Raw genomic sequence first — 16,897 nt, forward strand, 5'->3', positions numbered from 1 at the left:
AATCTGTAAGGCGAACTTACACAGGACCCCCTCCTCACCCCGGCCCCACTGACCTGGACCGCGGCAATCTCCGTTCTAAGGCCCCGGTATATCCGCGCCAGGAGTCTGGGGCTTAGAAATCCCCTCGGCATCCATGTCTTCTCCATAGCTGACAGGACAGGCTATGTGGCTGCTGATTGGTCGGCGTCGCCCATGTGACGTACCTGACGAGGTACGTTTTGGAAATTCAGCTCAGGGGATTTCTAACCCCTGGACTCCTAACCTGTGTAAATTCACCTTACAGATTTTTCTATAAAAGGTGAACTTACCCTTTAAAGACTGCAGTCCACAAACGGTCACCATCAAATTTAACTGAACTTGAGCAGTTCCGCAAAGAAGAGTGGGCAAATATTGCAAAGCATAGATGTGCAAAGTTGGTAGAGACATATTCCAACAGACTGAAGGCTGTAATTAAAGCAAAAGGTGGTTCAACAAAATACTGACACAAGAGGGTGATCCTTTTTCCAACTCAGTTATTACGTTTTTGTTTTTTTCTGACATGTTGGTGTTACATATTTCACTTGGATGTTATAAGTTGCACTAAGTAAATCCAGCTGAATAAAACAAAGAAACTGTATGTCTGATCGCTTGAGAGGGGATATGATTTCAATTTACAAATACTGTACTGGTGACCCCATAATAGGGATAAAACTTTTTCGCAGAAGAGAGTTTAATAAGACTCGTGGCCACTCATTACAATTAGAAGAAAAGAGGTTTAACCTTAAACTACGTAGAGGGTTCTTTACTGTAAGAGCGGCAAAGATGTGGAATTCCCTTCCACAGGCGGTGGTCTCAGCGGGGAGCATTGATAGCTTCAAGAAACTATTAGATAATCACCTGAATGACCGCAACATACAGGGATATGTAATGTAATACTGACACATAATCACACACATAGGTTGGACTTGATGGACTTGTGTCTTTTTTCAACCTCACCTACTATGTAACTATGTAACTATGTCTTCATTTCAGGCGGCAAAGCAAAACTCTTTAAAAGGAGGTGAATCTTTTCTATAAAAAAAAACAAAAAGGGAAGAGCACACATCCGCCTAGTGTAATACAGCTTTAGCCCTGGTTCACACTGGAGCGTTTTGACATGAGATTTGATACGTCAAATCGCATGTCAAATGGGCAGCAATTGCTGTCAATGGCACCGTCCTAATCGGTGAGATGCCGCATCTGCGGCGCTGCACCGATTTCAAAAAGTAGTTTCTGTACTACTTTTTGTGGTTTCGGGCTTCAATTTACATTGACATCTGTGCAGAAACCTGTACAGATGTCTCTGAAATTGCGGCCGAAATCGGGACTGACATGCGGGAGTGAAATCGTGCGAGTTCAGGCGAACTTCCAGCAGCTCAGTGGGAACCTGGGCTGAATAAGATAGCGATAAAAACAATCCCAACCAATACACTTTAGGACACTTGTTCAATAGACATATAAGGTTATCTCTGGCGTCTCTCCTTGTTCACCTCTAAAAGATTACGATAGGGGAAGAAACCACAACCTCTGAGGGTGGTTGCCTGTATCAGAGCCAAGACACAGGCACAGTGTGCAGTGCCTAGTGGGCATGCGCCCGGTCCAGATGGCACCGCACTCTGTCAACAAGGTATCTCATGAGCGGCAGACAGGGAAGGAGAGATGATTTCAAATTGTTGCCATGACGCATTTTGGAGACATGGCCTCCTTTAAAAAGTCACGCCCACTCTAGGTGCTTAACAATTTATATGGAAAGGGCACAGTGCCTCCTCCGTTCCAGGTCTTAAAGAGGTATAAACAAGGAGAAACAGACCAGTAAACAGCACATTCAAACGGTGGGACTGCAGCAACATTTAAAAAACAATAAACAGGTGATCATGATAATAAATAAAAGTAAAGACAATTAAAAAATAACGAGTGCTACTAGCACTTTCACATTTAGAATTAATTTGTTATTACATACATAAAAATCCATGTAGCATTTTTTCAGTTCCACAATAAGGATGCTGCTGTAGCAAACATTCTAATTTTTAAATTTTTAAAGATGATGGCAATAATTCTAATCTACCTCACACCACAATGCCTGAGCATGATTAGGGTATAAATAAGAACTCAAAGAAACCCTAGCTTATTGCCCATACAGATTTTTGCATTTATATTATTCTTATTAAACAGACCAACACACATATCCCAGTATTCCAATTAAATTAAATTGGACTACATGGTAGGGTCATCATTCCAATGACTATACCAAAAAAACGGGGGGGGGGGGGGGGGGGGGGTTGTTTTTAAAAAAAAAATTATAAGCTTGAGTTAGAAAAAATTATGAGAATATTAATGTTAATGTATTCAAAATTGTGAGAATTTGTCATATCAGAGTGTTGGTTTCTAGCTCCTCATTTAAACCATCTGGGGACATTGTGTCCAAGGTGAATATCCAGAAGGTTTCACGCAGGCACAGTCTGGAAAACCCCTCGCCCTTAGGCATAGTCATTGGTATAACCTCTATACCAAAAAGCTCTAACTCCTGTGTGCTACCTCCATGTATCTGCAAAAAATGGTGGGGGACACTTATCGCGTTCTTGTTCGATAAAACGTCGGTGTTCACTTTCTGCTTTCTGAAATGTGTCGTCATGGAAACAAGTTGATGTCATCTCTCCTCCCCTGTCTCCCGCTTGTGGGCCAAACATGCGCACTAGCCACCGAACGCTGTGCCTGTGTCCTGGCTCTGTATGGGCTGTCAGGATCCAGGCAGCCACCCTGAGAGTTCACAGTTTCTTGCCCCACGGTAATTTTTTAGTGTGGAACAAGGAGAGAGGCCAGAGAGAACCTCATATGTCTACTGAACAACTGTCCTAAATGTGAGTGTATTGGTTGGAGCATTTTTATTGTATGTCTTATTAAAGCTGTATTACAGTAGGGCGAATGTGCGCTCTCCTCCCTTTTGTTTTTGTCCACAAATGTTCCTGCCATCCAGTGAAATATTACAGAGCTGCAACACCTGTTGGCCTAAAACCTATTGTGTAAAACCTACAACCACTAGTCAGCGAGATAAAGTCTGATCTGCACAACTAGTTTGATTTTGTTCCGATTCTTTTCTATACCCACTGCACATGTGTTAAAAAGTATCCTGTTCTCTATACTGTAATAAATGATATAGATAGATAGATAGATAGATAGATAGATAGATAGATAGATAGATAGATAGATAGATAGATATCTACACATACATACATACATACATATACATACACACACACACACACACACACATATATATATATACACACACATACTGCCTATCCTCCAATGATCAAACACAAGAGGACATGAACTGCGGCCCCCCCCCGCAGAGCTATTTAATGTTTCTTCTTCCCCACCTCATATACACACACGTACACAAACCTTTTTCATTTCACTTCTATTTTAAACTGAACGGGTTGTTTTACAAGGTAAGGGTTCACATATACTTTAAGCTTTTGGCACTTACTTTGATAAAGTGTTAACATTACTCAACCCACACTACTGCTGTACAGCACAAGGTACTTGTTCATTTAAAACATATTATCCAGCAAGTATTACAAGGTACAAAATTAAAAATTATGATAATAAGACAGCAGGGTTTGTAATACACACGTCTGTGTTTCATATAAAGGAACTCAACTCCCCCTACCAACTGATAACCAGGTAGCAAACATTCTGGTGAGTAGATGCCAAAGTATGTGGACAGCATCCATCAGCAAATATAGTAACAGCATTAACTGCTTCCACTAAACCACCCCCCACCATAAGTATATTTAAAAGTAGATTAGATTTACAGGAATATAGGCACCCTGTCTCTGAGAACAGATCTGAGTGAGAAAATAAAATAAATAAACATTAACGAGAGCTAAAATACTTCAATACTGACAGTGCAAAGAAGGGACGAAATATTCCAAAGCTCGGCAGTACAAGCTGAGTGCTGCTGAATAATCTCTTGCTCCATCTTTCTCCACTGCCTCAGCCACCAGAGATGTCTGTGTAAGAGTAACAACATTTAACAACAAAACACAAGGAAAAATAAATCTGACACAGAATACATGTACACAAGAACTAATTAACAGTATCCATTAAATACATGGGGCGTGCAATTTTTACTCACAGCTTTCTGTAAGGATTCTGCACAGGGCATGTGCTCCAAGTCTACAAATGGGTGGTTGAAGAAGTCTGGGAAGGAGATACGACAATCTGGGTCTCTCTCCAAAAGTCGTTGAAGGAGATCCCGGCATTCAGGGGACACCCGTGGCCTTGAAGGAAGCTAAGAGTAAAAGATCTCTAAGAGTTCATTTAAAAACAAACTCATAAAAATTGACCCAAACCAATATGTTTTCCCTTTAACATCTTAAAGCTCTGAAAGTATAATTGGGCATCTTGTACCTACTCTAACTCTAGGCTGTGTATGGTTATACAGTGCATCCGGAAAGTATTCACAGCACTTCACTTTTTCTACATTTTGTTATGTTACAGCCTTATTTCAAAATTAATTAAATTAATTATTTTCCTCAAAATTCTACAAACAATACCCCATAATGACAACATGAAAGAAGTCTGTTTGAAATCTTTGCAAATTTATTAAAAATAAAAAATGTAAAAAAATGTACATAAGTATTCACAGCCTTTGCCATGACACTCAAAATTGAGCTCAGGTGCATCCAATTTCCACTGATCATTCTTGAGATGTTTCTACAACTTGATTGGAGTCCACCTGTGATAAAAATCAGTTGATTGGACACAATTTGGAAAGGCACACACCTATCTATATAAGGTCCCACAGTTAACAGTGTATGTCAGAGCACAAATCAAGCCATGAAGTCCAAGGGAGTGTCTGTAGACCTCTGAGACAGGATTGTATCGGGGCACAGATCTGGAGAAGAGTACAGAAAAATGTCTGCAGCATTGAAGGTCCCAGTGAGCACAGTGGCCTCCATCTTCCGTAAATGGAAGAGGTTTGGAACCACCAGGACTCTTCCTAGAGCAGGCCGCCCCCGCCCAAACTGAGAGATCGAGGCCTTAGGGAGGTGACAAAGAACCCGATTATGGAATAAGGCTGTAACATAACAAAATGTGGAAAGTGAAGTGCTGTTAATACTTTCCGGATGCACTGTACCTGCACCACCTCTACACTGTGTACTGACAGACCTTCACCACCTATATGTTGTGTACGGACATAGACATACCTGCATTTACTTTAGACTGTGTACTGACATACCTCAACTAACTCTATGCTGTGCCTACCTGCACTAACCGTGGTCTGGGTACTGACATACATGCACAAACTCTAGGCTCCATACATGCACTAACTCTGGCCTCTGTAGTGCTCTATCTGCACAAACTCTAAGCTGTATACAGCCTGCATACCTGCAGTTATTTTAGGCTCTGTACTTATAGACCAGTAGTACACAAATTTTTTTTCTTACCTCTATAGATCGGGCACTTCGTATCTTCTCCTCCAGTTCCGAGAAAGATCTTGATGCAAATGGAGCTCTCCCAAAAAGCGCCTCTGAAATAGAAGAAAGGTAAAATTATTATCTATAAAGGGATATAAAGGCAGAGCCTTAAAGGGAACCTGTGAAGACAGAAATGTCCACTGCTGACCTGTTTGACAGCTGCTCCAGGGCTATCACCCCGATTTCGTCTTATTAGTGTATAATGTTTAACCAGGGAGTTGTCCGATGCTTTTAATTATCAGGAAGGAATTTCTTCCCTGCTGGAGCAAATTGCACCAAGCTTTATATTGGTGTTTCACCTTCCTCTGGATCAACTTCAGGTTTAGTTTCTTGTTTTTTTAACTTAATGGAAAATTTCTTATTTCAACATGACAAACTATGCAAGTACCATATGTCTTCACTACGTAGTCAATCATTTACCTGGAATAATTAATTATGCACTTTACTGGATGCAGGCTTGTTTAGTCACTTCTGGAGCAAGCCTATTTCTGACATTTGCTGTTTACAAGTTAAAATCCATATTTTTTGCTAGAAAATTACTTTGAACCCCCAAACATTATATATTTTTTTAGCAGAGACCCTAGAGAATAAAATGGAGATTGTTGCAATATTTTATGTCACACCGTATTTGCACAGAAGTCTTACAAATGCAATTTTTGGAAAAAACACAATTTTTTTGAATAATAAAAAAAAAAAAAAAAAAAAAAATATATATAAAAACAGTAGTTAGGTAAATTTTTTTGTATAATGTAAAAGATGATGTTACGTCAAGTAAATTGATACCCAACATGTCATGCTTTAAAATTGCGCACGCTCGGTAATGGCGACAAGCTACGGTACTTAAAAATCTCCATAGACGATGCTTTAAAAATGTTTACAGGTTACCTGTTTAGCGTTACAGGAGCTCCTGTGCTAGAATTATTGCTCTCACTCTAAAGCTCATGGTGATAACTCACATATGTGGTTTGAACACCGTTTACATATGTGGGCACGACTTGCGTATGCATTCGCTTCTGCGTGTGAGCTCGGAGGGACGGGACGCTTAAAAAAAATTTCTTATTTATTTTCCTTTTAATTTTTACCCTGTCCCTTAAAAAAAAAAAAAAAAGAAATCTGATCCCTTGTAATAGCAATAAGCATGACAGGACCTCTTTAATGCGAGATCTGGGGTCAAAAAGACCTCAGATCTCTTTTACACTTAAAAGCAAAATAAATAAATAAAAAAAGACATTTTACTTTTTTCTAATAGAAAAAATAATTGTCCCTTTAAAGGCTGTTGGCCGGAAGTGACGTCGAAGGTCGCTCCGGTCCTCCAGGGGCATAGAGTCGAGTGGGGGCCATCTTATCCTCACTCAACTTCCTGCCCATCACTCCACAGGATCATTTTTGCTGCGTCGGAAGCGTCGGAAGGGGTTCACCTCTCCATGGCGAATCTGTCACCGGGACCACTTTTATGTGAAAGAGGATCGCCTGCTGTTTAAAAAAAAAAAAAATACCGGTGGGTTATGGCAAGCCATCTGCTGCCATAACACCGGTATATAACGTCAAAGTAACAAACGTATACAGTTTTGCTCCCAAGTTTACATACCCTCTCAGAATTTATGATTTCTTGGCCATTTTTCAGAGAATATGAATGATAACACAAAAACTTTTCCTTTCACTCATGGTTAGTGTTTGGCTGAAGCCATTTATTATTAATCAACTGTGTTTACTCTTTTTAAATCATAATCACAACAGAAACTAGCCAAATGACCCTGATCAAAAGTTTACATACCCCAGTTCTTAAAACCGTGTATTGCCCCTTTTAACATCAATGACATCTTGAAGTATTTTGTGGTATTTGTGGATGAGGCTCTTTATCTTCTCAGATGGTAAAGCTGCCCATTCCTCTTGGCAAAAAGCCTCCAGTTCCTGGAAATTCTTGGGCTGTCTTGCATGAACTGCACATCTGAGATCTCCACAGAGTGGCTCAATGATATTGAGGTCAGGAGACTGAGATGGCCACTTCAGAACCTTCACTTTATTCTGCTGTAGCCAGTGACAGGTCAACTTGGCCTTGTGTTTTGGATCATTGTCATGTTGGAATGTCCAAGTACATCCCATGCGCAGCTTCCTGGCTGATGAATGCAAATGTTCCTCCAGTATTTTTTAAAACATACTGCATTCATCTTGCCATCAATTTTGACCAAATTTCCTGTGCCTTTGTAGTTCACACATCTCCAAAACATCAGCGATCCACCTCCGTGTTTCACAGTAGGAATGGTGTACCTTTCATCATAGGCCTTGTTGACTCCTCTCCAAATGAAGCGTTTATAGTTGTGGCCAAAAAGGTTTGAGGCTTGTCTCTGTGCTGTTTGGCGTATTGTAAGTGGGATAATTTGTGGCATTTGCATAGTAATGGCTTTCTTCTGGCATCTCGACCATGCAGCCCATCTTTCTTCAAGTGCCTCCTTATTGTGCATCTTGAAACAGCCACACCACATGTTTTCAGAGAGTCCTGTATTTCACCTGAAGTTATTTGTGGGTTTTTATTTGCATCCCGAACAATTTTCCTGGCAGTTGTGGTCTACCTGACCGTGGTTTGGTTTCAACAGAACCCCTCATTTTCCACTTCTTGATTAGAGTTTGAACACTGCTGATTGGCATTCTCAATTCCTTGGATATCCCTCTCCTGTTTTATACAGTTCAACTACCTTTTTTCCGCAGATCTTTTGACAATTGTTTTGCTTACCCCATGACTCCGAATCCAGAAACGTCAGTGAAGCACTGGATGAAAGATGCAAGGGTCTGTCAGGAGTCCAGAAACTCATTGACCTTTTATACACACACACTAATTACAAGCAAACAGATCACAGGTGAGGATGGTTACCTTTAATAGCCATTCAAACCCCTTTGTGGCAACTTGTGTGCATGTTATCAGGCCAAAATCACCAGGGTATGTACATTTTTGATCAGGGTCATTTGGGTAGTTTCTGTTGTCATTATGATTTAAAAAGAGTAAACACAGTTGATTGATAATAAATGGCTTCAGCCAAACACTAACCATGAGTGAAAGAAAAGTTTTTGTGTTATCATTCATATTCTCTGAAAAATGGCCAAGAAATCTTAAATTCTGCCAGGATATGTAAACTGAAAAAATGAGCACAACTGTATATACAGTGGGTGGTCTGGAAGTGGTTAAATGTCTGTAAATAAATACCTATTGAGGCCAGGATCAGGATGACCGGTCCAAAGCTTGCAAATTTAAATACAAATGAGCATTGGCAGCTCCCATATTTTCATTATTACTGGATCAGGTGAGACAGACAATCGAACAAAAAAAGTAGCTCTAAAATAAACAAGAGAAACCTGGAGCCTGTCAGCTGTTATAGAAATATCATGACGTAGTCAATTAAAAAAATGCTTTTCAATCGTTTTCCTCTGTTTCTTTATGGCCTACTGTAGAACAATTGTATAAGGACTGTAGTATACTGTGTGTTTAAAAATAAAATTACACTCACAATACACTACACAGACCTCAAAAGCTCAAGCTGAAACTTAAACCCAAAACCGAATGAGACAGATCAGTAAATAATTCCTATCCAATGCAGCATCTTCATCTGATGGATCATGCCTGAAGCAAGGCTGCTTTATGACAGCATGATGAACCCAAGTTTTTTTTGTTTTTTTAAGTTTAGGTTTTACTTCCGCAGCATAGCATAATAAAGATGTGTACAAAATGGTAGGGATGGTTTAGGCAAGCCATCGATGATGAGATTTTCCTTCTGGCAACCACAGGTTGCAGGAAAGAGTCGCTTGATTCCCCCATTAACACATTATTTATGGGGGAATCCCTCTTGCAGTGTTATTGTGTTCTGCTGACGGAGAGTATTCCCTGCTGGCAGAACACAATGATTACTGCTGGCGGCTATAGCTGGCAGTAATCGCATGCAAAAAAAAATTTGACAGTCCGGTGGTACTGAAGCTGATCGATAAATTTTTTGCTATTATTGCACTGGCCAGAATTTGCATTAAGAAAGGAGACAAGCAGGGTATTATTTCCTCATATTCTAACCTATCTTGTAGATAAAAGTAAATGTGAACCCATGTACAAAATATCTACATCGAAGCACACCGGAACTGGAAAGTCAGCATTAAAGAGGTTTTGGAGTCGTTTCCACTGTCCTGTCAGCAACCAACATAAAATCCATTTTTTTCATAATAACCATCTTACCATAAAGAATAACTCCTACAGACCAGAGGTCCACTCGAGCATCGTAGTGTCTACTGCAGATCATCTCTGGAGCCATGTAAAGTGGAGATCCTCTCAGAGACTGGGACTCATCCTGAGATACCATGTGCTGAGCAAAACCAAAGTCTGGATGGAAAAAAAAACAAAAAAAAAAAAAAAAAAAAAACACTAATATGTTAAACTCACAGAACACCAATGTAGCTTTATAACAACAAACGTCTACCTCAATTTAAAGGGATTGACATTAGTCCAAAATGCAGTAAATGGTGGTAAATTGAATTATCCTAACACTTAAAGTGGTTGTAAAGGCAGAAGGTTTTTTTTACCTTATTGCATCCTATGCAGTGAGGTAAAACCTTCTGCATGCAGCTTTCCCCACAGCCCCCCTAAATACATACCCGAGCATGATCTCGATCAAGTAATGTGCACAAGAGCCGAAGCTCTCTCAGCCCTTGCTCCTCATTGGCTCAGATACAGCAGAGGGAGCCATTGGCTCCCGCTGCTGTCAATCACAGCCAGGGATGAGGAAGCAGGTGGCAGGGCTAAGCCCTGCGGTGTGTGTTATGGACACTCAGGGCTTGGGAGTGAGCACGCAAGAGTGCATAGTGCAGGTAAATATGTTTATTATTTTAAATTTAAAACTTCAAAAATTCAAACCTTTACAATCACTTTAATGTCACAGATAAAGAAAAAATTCTTTATCCACTCAGTATGTACAAGCCAATCCCCCGACAACTATTTCTATGCTGCAGCTGACAGCATTATGCACCTTTTTTAATTATTTGTTATTTTAGGATGGCCATACATACTACAATCTGGTTTTACAATCTCTGTAAAAATGATATTTAAAAGCAAATTGAACATGCACAGTCATATTGTACTCTACTCACTCTGCAGACACTCCTGACTCCACTTTCATATTGTGGAAACAATATAGTCCACCTCAGTTGAAAAAAAATTGTCCCCACATTTGTTTCTCCATGTTATCTGCTGAGGTGTGGATATACCCACCAGCATTCAGACCAGAATCTTCAGGACTCATAGGCGTGCACAAGGGGTGTGCCAAGTGTGCCTGGGCACACCCTATTCACGAGGGTTGCCAACCGTGTAGGGTCTGTAAAAATCCTAAGGCTACAGTTGCTCTACCTCTCTGCTGCCCCTTAGCCAATGGGAGTGGCACTGTACCTGTCCCCTTCCCTAGCACACCTTATTTGACCATACAACAGGAGATGCTGGCAGCTGGAGCAGGCGGGAGGGGGAGGGGTAAACAGCCTGCAGTGTGGGACGGACCTCAGGCTACCATGAGAAGGTAAGCTGGGATGAGCACAATATATTTACCTTAGGGGGGGATGCCCAGTGCCTTCCATACACAAAGGAGGGGCGGGGGGGGGTTGGCTGTGCTCTCTGTAACAGGTCTCCTGTGTTTTAGAAACAGTACAATCTATTTTTTTTTTTTTTTTGTCTGAATGCAACTACTTGCTTCACTAACACACAGGCACAGCCTCCTCATCTGCATGAGCACCTCAGGTGTCTGTAAACTACTGGGGCACTACAAGTCCTAGCATGCCAGGAGAGGGGAGGGGAGACGGCGGTGGCAGCAGCAGAAGCAATGTGTTAGATCAGGCTGCCTTTTCCATCTAAAATGCTGTTGTGCATCTATATTTACATGTGTATTTGTGAATAATAAAAAGAATTTATATATATATATATATATATATATATATATATATATATATATATATATATATATATATATATAATTACAGTATATATATAAATGTATAGTGTGTGTATATATACACACACGTGCGTTTGAACTTTGGGGTGCTCACCCAAATACAATAGGCTACGCACACCTAATTCAGGACTAGAACTAATCAATGCAGCCCTTTTACTGTTTCATCAGCTTCCTTATGCCACTAGGGGTTCTTTGAAATGTTTCTATAAAATATGGTGCCCATGGACCAAATCCCTTCTCACTGCTTAACCCAGCTGGGTTCCCGGTAGGCCACCGCACCACTGATTCACTCCGTTTGATCAATTTGACTGTGTAATTTTTTTAAAAAAAGGCTTCATGGCATAATGCTTGAGCAACCTGTATTATGTATCTAGGACACAGACTCTGTTAAAGTTCAAATGGGTGTCTCGCATTTGTAATTGTTTTTTTCTTATATGAAAATAATAAATATCATCTTAAAAAAAAAAAAAATATATATATATATATATATATATATATATATATATATATATATATATATATATATATATATATATATATACATACACATACATATACATACATATACATACATATACAGGAGCAGACAATTATCCAGTACCTATTGCTGCTTTTTTTTAATCCAAGGACTGTTCTTTCAAATGGCAGCACCTCAAACATACTAAACATATTGAGTTTTTTCTAATCCAAAAGCACTACACAGAGTTACGAATAATAAAGGCTAGATAAACACACAAATGGCAGGAAAACTGCAATTGCGCAGCTCTAAATTTAGGATAATAATTTTTTTCAGGTTTTATTTTCAAACTTGACCGGGGTATAATTTTAGGCCGACTTTACTCCATTGCATTGTGGTTATGGGGGGTTATTTACTATTTTTTACTAAAACTGGCGCACTCAGAATCTGGTGCAGTTCTGCATGGAAACCAATCAGCTTCCAGGTTTCATCGCCAAAGCTTGATTGACCAAGCTGAAAATTAGAAGCTGATTGGCTACCCATGCACAGCTGCATTGTGGTGCACTGTGTCAGGAAAATGGGTTCAGAATTGTTACTTTGTCTGTTCTGGTGCATTGACTGCACATTCAAATGAACGTGCTGCTTAAAAGTACAACTATAGGCAAAACTTAATTTTGGATAGAGTACGGGAGGGTTATAACCCCTGTTAGTTTTTTTTTCTTTTTACGTTTGTCCTATTAGGGAGAATTACACTTACTTTTACTACCTGTCTCAAAAGAGAAAGTGAAAGGAAATCCCCCCAAGTCTCCAGAACTAGTGTCCCCATTGGAAGATTTCCCTTCTATTACTTTTCTGGAGTCAACCCAAAATTAGGTATTTTCTTTTACTTTCACTTTCAATGATAATGGTAAACAGAACAAATAGAGAGGGCGAATCGCCTTAACAGGGGCACAGACAGCAATAAAAAAAAAAAAAAAAACAGTTTTAGCTTTAGTTATAAAGTGTCTATGCAGCTGTTTTTTAGTTTTTGAAGAGTAGCGAGAACAGACTTAAAACCTGTGCCTAATTTTTTTTACGTCTGTATCCCATTGGGGAAATTTTCGTTCACTTACTGTCACAGACATTCAAACAGGAAGCTAGAAGGAAATCTCCCAAAGGGAGGGCAATGCCCCTTCCTAGACAGTTGTCCCCATTGGAACATTTCCCCTTACCTCATATTCTGAGGACAACTGTAAAATTTTGAATTTCCTCTCATTTTCTTTTAGAGGACAATGGTTGCCAGTACAAATAGAGGGGCGAACCTCCGCAATAGGGACACAAACTGCAATAAAAAGCCCGACAGAGGGTCATGCATAAAGGTTTCCTTAGGGCCATGCACCACATCCATGATGATATCTAAATCTGGATTGTGTATTCCAACTTTAATAAAATGTTCAGCCCCGGTTCACACTGATGCGACAAAGTCGCATGGCAAGTCGTGCCCCATTAACAGCCAGGGAACCGTTCTAATCGGTGCGACGCAAATTGCTCCGACTTACAAAAAAAGTTCCTGCACTACTTTTGGGTGACTTCAACACGACTTGCATTGACTTCTGTTAAAGAAGTTGTATGCAAGCCACGATGAAGTCACGCAGGGATGTCGGCTTTGAAGCTGCACTGAGTGAACCGACACAATATCTTACTGAAAACTACAAAAATGTATGCATGAACAACTTATTACAAATCGGTGAACAGAACTTAACTACTTTGAAATTATATTCTATTACTTCCAGTAAAGCCAGCACTCACCTGCCAACTTTAAATGTGGTCTATCCAGACTACCAAGAAGTATGTTCTGAGGTTTCAAGTCCAAGTGGGAAATATTTCTTTCATACAGGAACTTCAAAGCACTAGCTGAAAGAATAAAATGAGAACTCCATTAATCACAGAACACTGTGAATATGTAAAGTAGTACTTTGTGCCAATGTCAAACATTGCTTCTACAACTCAGGGTTTTCTAACAGTCTAGTAACTGCTCTGATCACGCACATTCACCAATACTCATTCATGATGTACATTAGAAAACCTGAATAAAAAGCTAGGAGGCAGTCATTAATGGGTTCGCTTCCACTCTCTAAAAAAGAAAGTTTACCACTACGCAGACTCTCTAGGTACTTTATGCCATAGCAACACTGAGCTTTTCTTTCTCAAAGCCATACAACGCCTCTACCACCACGCTATATTGTAATATATTGTTTTCTTTTTTTTTTTTTTTAAATACAGGTAAAAAAAAAAAAAAGTGTCTGGCAGGCACAGAAGGTGACCAGGCATCTGACACGCTTTAACCATTTCAGCCCTGGAAGGTTTTACCCCCTTAATGACCAGGCCATTTTTTTGCAATCTGGCACTGTGTTACTGTAAAGCTGTACCCAAATAAAATTGATGTCATTTTTTCCCACATATAGAGCTTTCTTTTGGTGGTATTTGATCACCTCTGCGGTTTTTATTTTTTGCGCTATAAACAAAAAAGAGTGACAATTTTGAAAAAAAAAAAAAAAAAAAAAAATTATATATATATATATATATATATATATATATATATATATATATATATATATATATTTTAGTTTTCTGCTATCAAAACATATCCAATAAAAAAAAAATCAATTAAGGCCAATATGTATTCTGCTACATATTTTTGGTAAAAAAATCCCAATAGATGTATACTGATTGGTTTGCGCAAAAGTTATTGCGTCTACAAACTATGGGGTATTTTTATTTATTTATTTTTTTTTACTAGTAATGGCGGCGATCAGCGATTTTTAGCAGGACTGTGACATTGCGGTGGACAAATTGGACATCTGACATTTTTGAGAACCAGTGACATTATTACAGTGATCAGTGCCAAAAATATTCAGTGTTACTGTACTAATGACACTGGCAGGGAAGGGGTTAACACCAGGGGCGATCAAAGGGTTAAGTGTGTCCCTAGGGGATGCTTTCTAACTGTGTGGGGGGATAGACTGACTGGGAGAACACAGAGATCCATGTTGCTGCTTAGCAGGAACACAGGATCAAATATAATGTGAGTTATTCCTGCGCTACCATGGCAGAAAGGTAAAGATACGAACAGCTGCAAGCACCGAATGGGGTCAAACAAAGCCCATAGATGAATGAAAGAAAAATGAGGGTGAGTGCTGCGCTATCCAAGAGAAATGAAAAAAGTTGCTGCTACAGGTAACAGTATAAAGTGAATGCTACAGTATAAATAGGAAGCTACCAACAACAAGATAGTATATATTGTGGTGTGGTATAGACCACTAAAGAGCGATCCTAAATAAATAAGCAAGTGCTATTGTCCTATCGGACAGTGCAAACAAAATCAATGTGCAAAATACTGCAATAAATAAATTCTATCTGTAAACGTTCAGTATAAATAAATTTACTCATGTGTAAATATTAATGAATAGATGCGTGTACAAAATGTAGCAATAAATAAGCTTAAGACCAACAATATAGTTAATTGTGCAAAAAGATATAAATCAATGTGCAAACACAGTCATATATAAAGCTTCCTGTGTAAACGTGCAAAAAAACGCATAAAAAGTGCATAGTGATATGTGACATAGACACTCCAATCACAACGCAACCAGATAGTGTCACAGCAATAGATAAATCAAATAAAGTCTGACAATATAAAAAAGTCCAAACATCATGCAACTGTGTGCATAAGTGAAGGAAAAAAAACAAAGGATTCAGTGTTATAATGTCTTAAAAAACAATAAAAAAAGTCCAATGTGCAAAAAACAAACGAAGTGAAGTGCCTGAAGTGAGACAGGTGTGTGTTTTCTTCGTGCATGAATCACACAAAAGTAAGCAGTGGCCCCTTACCTAGCGGTAATGGGAAAACCGCAAAGAAGCAAATACTGGTGGGTGTTGTCTTTTCTTGGGGTCCCTGGACCAGAGCGGGTCCTATCTTTGTCTTTGTGCCTCGATATAGGTGAAACCGGTAATAAAGGACAAAGGGGTACCAGATAGTGTAGTATTTTTAAGCAGGACTGAGCTTTATTAAAAACATCAGGGTGTACTCACATTCAACATAAACAGTGTCTATCTCCTACGAGCGGCGAGCTTGTTAACCTCGATCAGTGTAGAGTGGCTATTCCGTCCCTACGCGTGACGTCACCGATCACGTGACTTCATCAGGGGATGAAGTCAGTCATCAGTCCTGCTTAAAAAAAACTACACTATCTGGTACCCCTTTGTCATTTCTCTTGGATAGCGCAGCACTCACCCTCATTTTTCATTTTTCAGGAACACAAGATCATTGTGTTCTTCCCTGTCAGGGATCGGTGGGTCCTGGCAGACATCGTGTCCGACGGACCCACTGATTGGCTCCCCCTCTGGCCCCTGCTATCCATTGCACGAAATTTCGTACAGGTACATTGTGTCACGCAATAGAGCTGCCCTGCCACAGTATATCTGCGGTGGGCGGTCTTTAAGTAGTTAAACTATGTTCACACATGTACGTGTGAATTTCAGGTCCACTCTAGCTGCGATTTCAGATATGGTTCAGATGCAAATTTTCGGAGCGGGCAGCCACCAGGGCCTTTAACAATAGCTGGTCGTTTATGAGCCGGACAAGAAGCCAGTCACCGTGTCCTTAACCGATGGCTCATCAGCTGACAGCTGAATGTAAACCAAAGAATTGCCAGCAATACAAATTTGAAAAAGAAAAAAAAACAAAAAAACAAAAACCACACACACACACACACACACACACACACATATATTGCGGGGGTCCCCCCTCCCCCAATCCATAACTGGAATTTTAAGGGGGAACCCCTGCCAAAATTAAAGGCCAGGAAAGGGGGAGGGGGATGAGCAGGCACCAGGGCCTCATCCCTACAATCCCGGCTGGTGGTTGTGTGGGTGGGGTCTTGCTGGAATCCTGGCCGCCCCTTGTATGAATGAGAAGAGGTACATTGTAA

The 16,897-nt window shown here is 39.9% G+C and overlaps 1 protein-coding gene across 2 annotated transcripts in view; it reads right to left on the reverse strand.

The window, feature by feature from the left end:
- ULK3 (unc-51 like kinase 3) overlaps positions 1–16,897 on the reverse strand; it is a 66,188-nt gene that overhangs the window by 36,556 nt on the left and 12,735 nt on the right. For both annotated transcript variants that reach the window (XM_073619015.1, XM_073619016.1), the window contains 5 exons: positions 13,716–13,820; positions 9,715–9,858; positions 5,472–5,554; positions 4,157–4,312; positions 3,926–4,031 (listed from right to left, as the gene is read on the reverse strand). In XM_073619015.1, coding sequence (XP_073475116.1) covers positions 3,926–4,031; positions 4,157–4,312; positions 5,472–5,554; positions 9,715–9,858; positions 13,716–13,820 — 594 coding nt within the window. The remainder of the gene's footprint in view (positions 1–3,925; positions 4,032–4,156; positions 4,313–5,471; positions 5,555–9,714; positions 9,859–13,715; positions 13,821–16,897) is intronic.

Source organism: Aquarana catesbeiana, linkage group LG03, assembly GCF_042186555.1.
Source record: "Aquarana catesbeiana isolate 2022-GZ linkage group LG03, ASM4218655v1, whole genome shotgun sequence".
Classification (NCBI taxonomy): domain Eukaryota; kingdom Metazoa; phylum Chordata; class Amphibia; order Anura; family Ranidae; genus Aquarana; species Aquarana catesbeiana.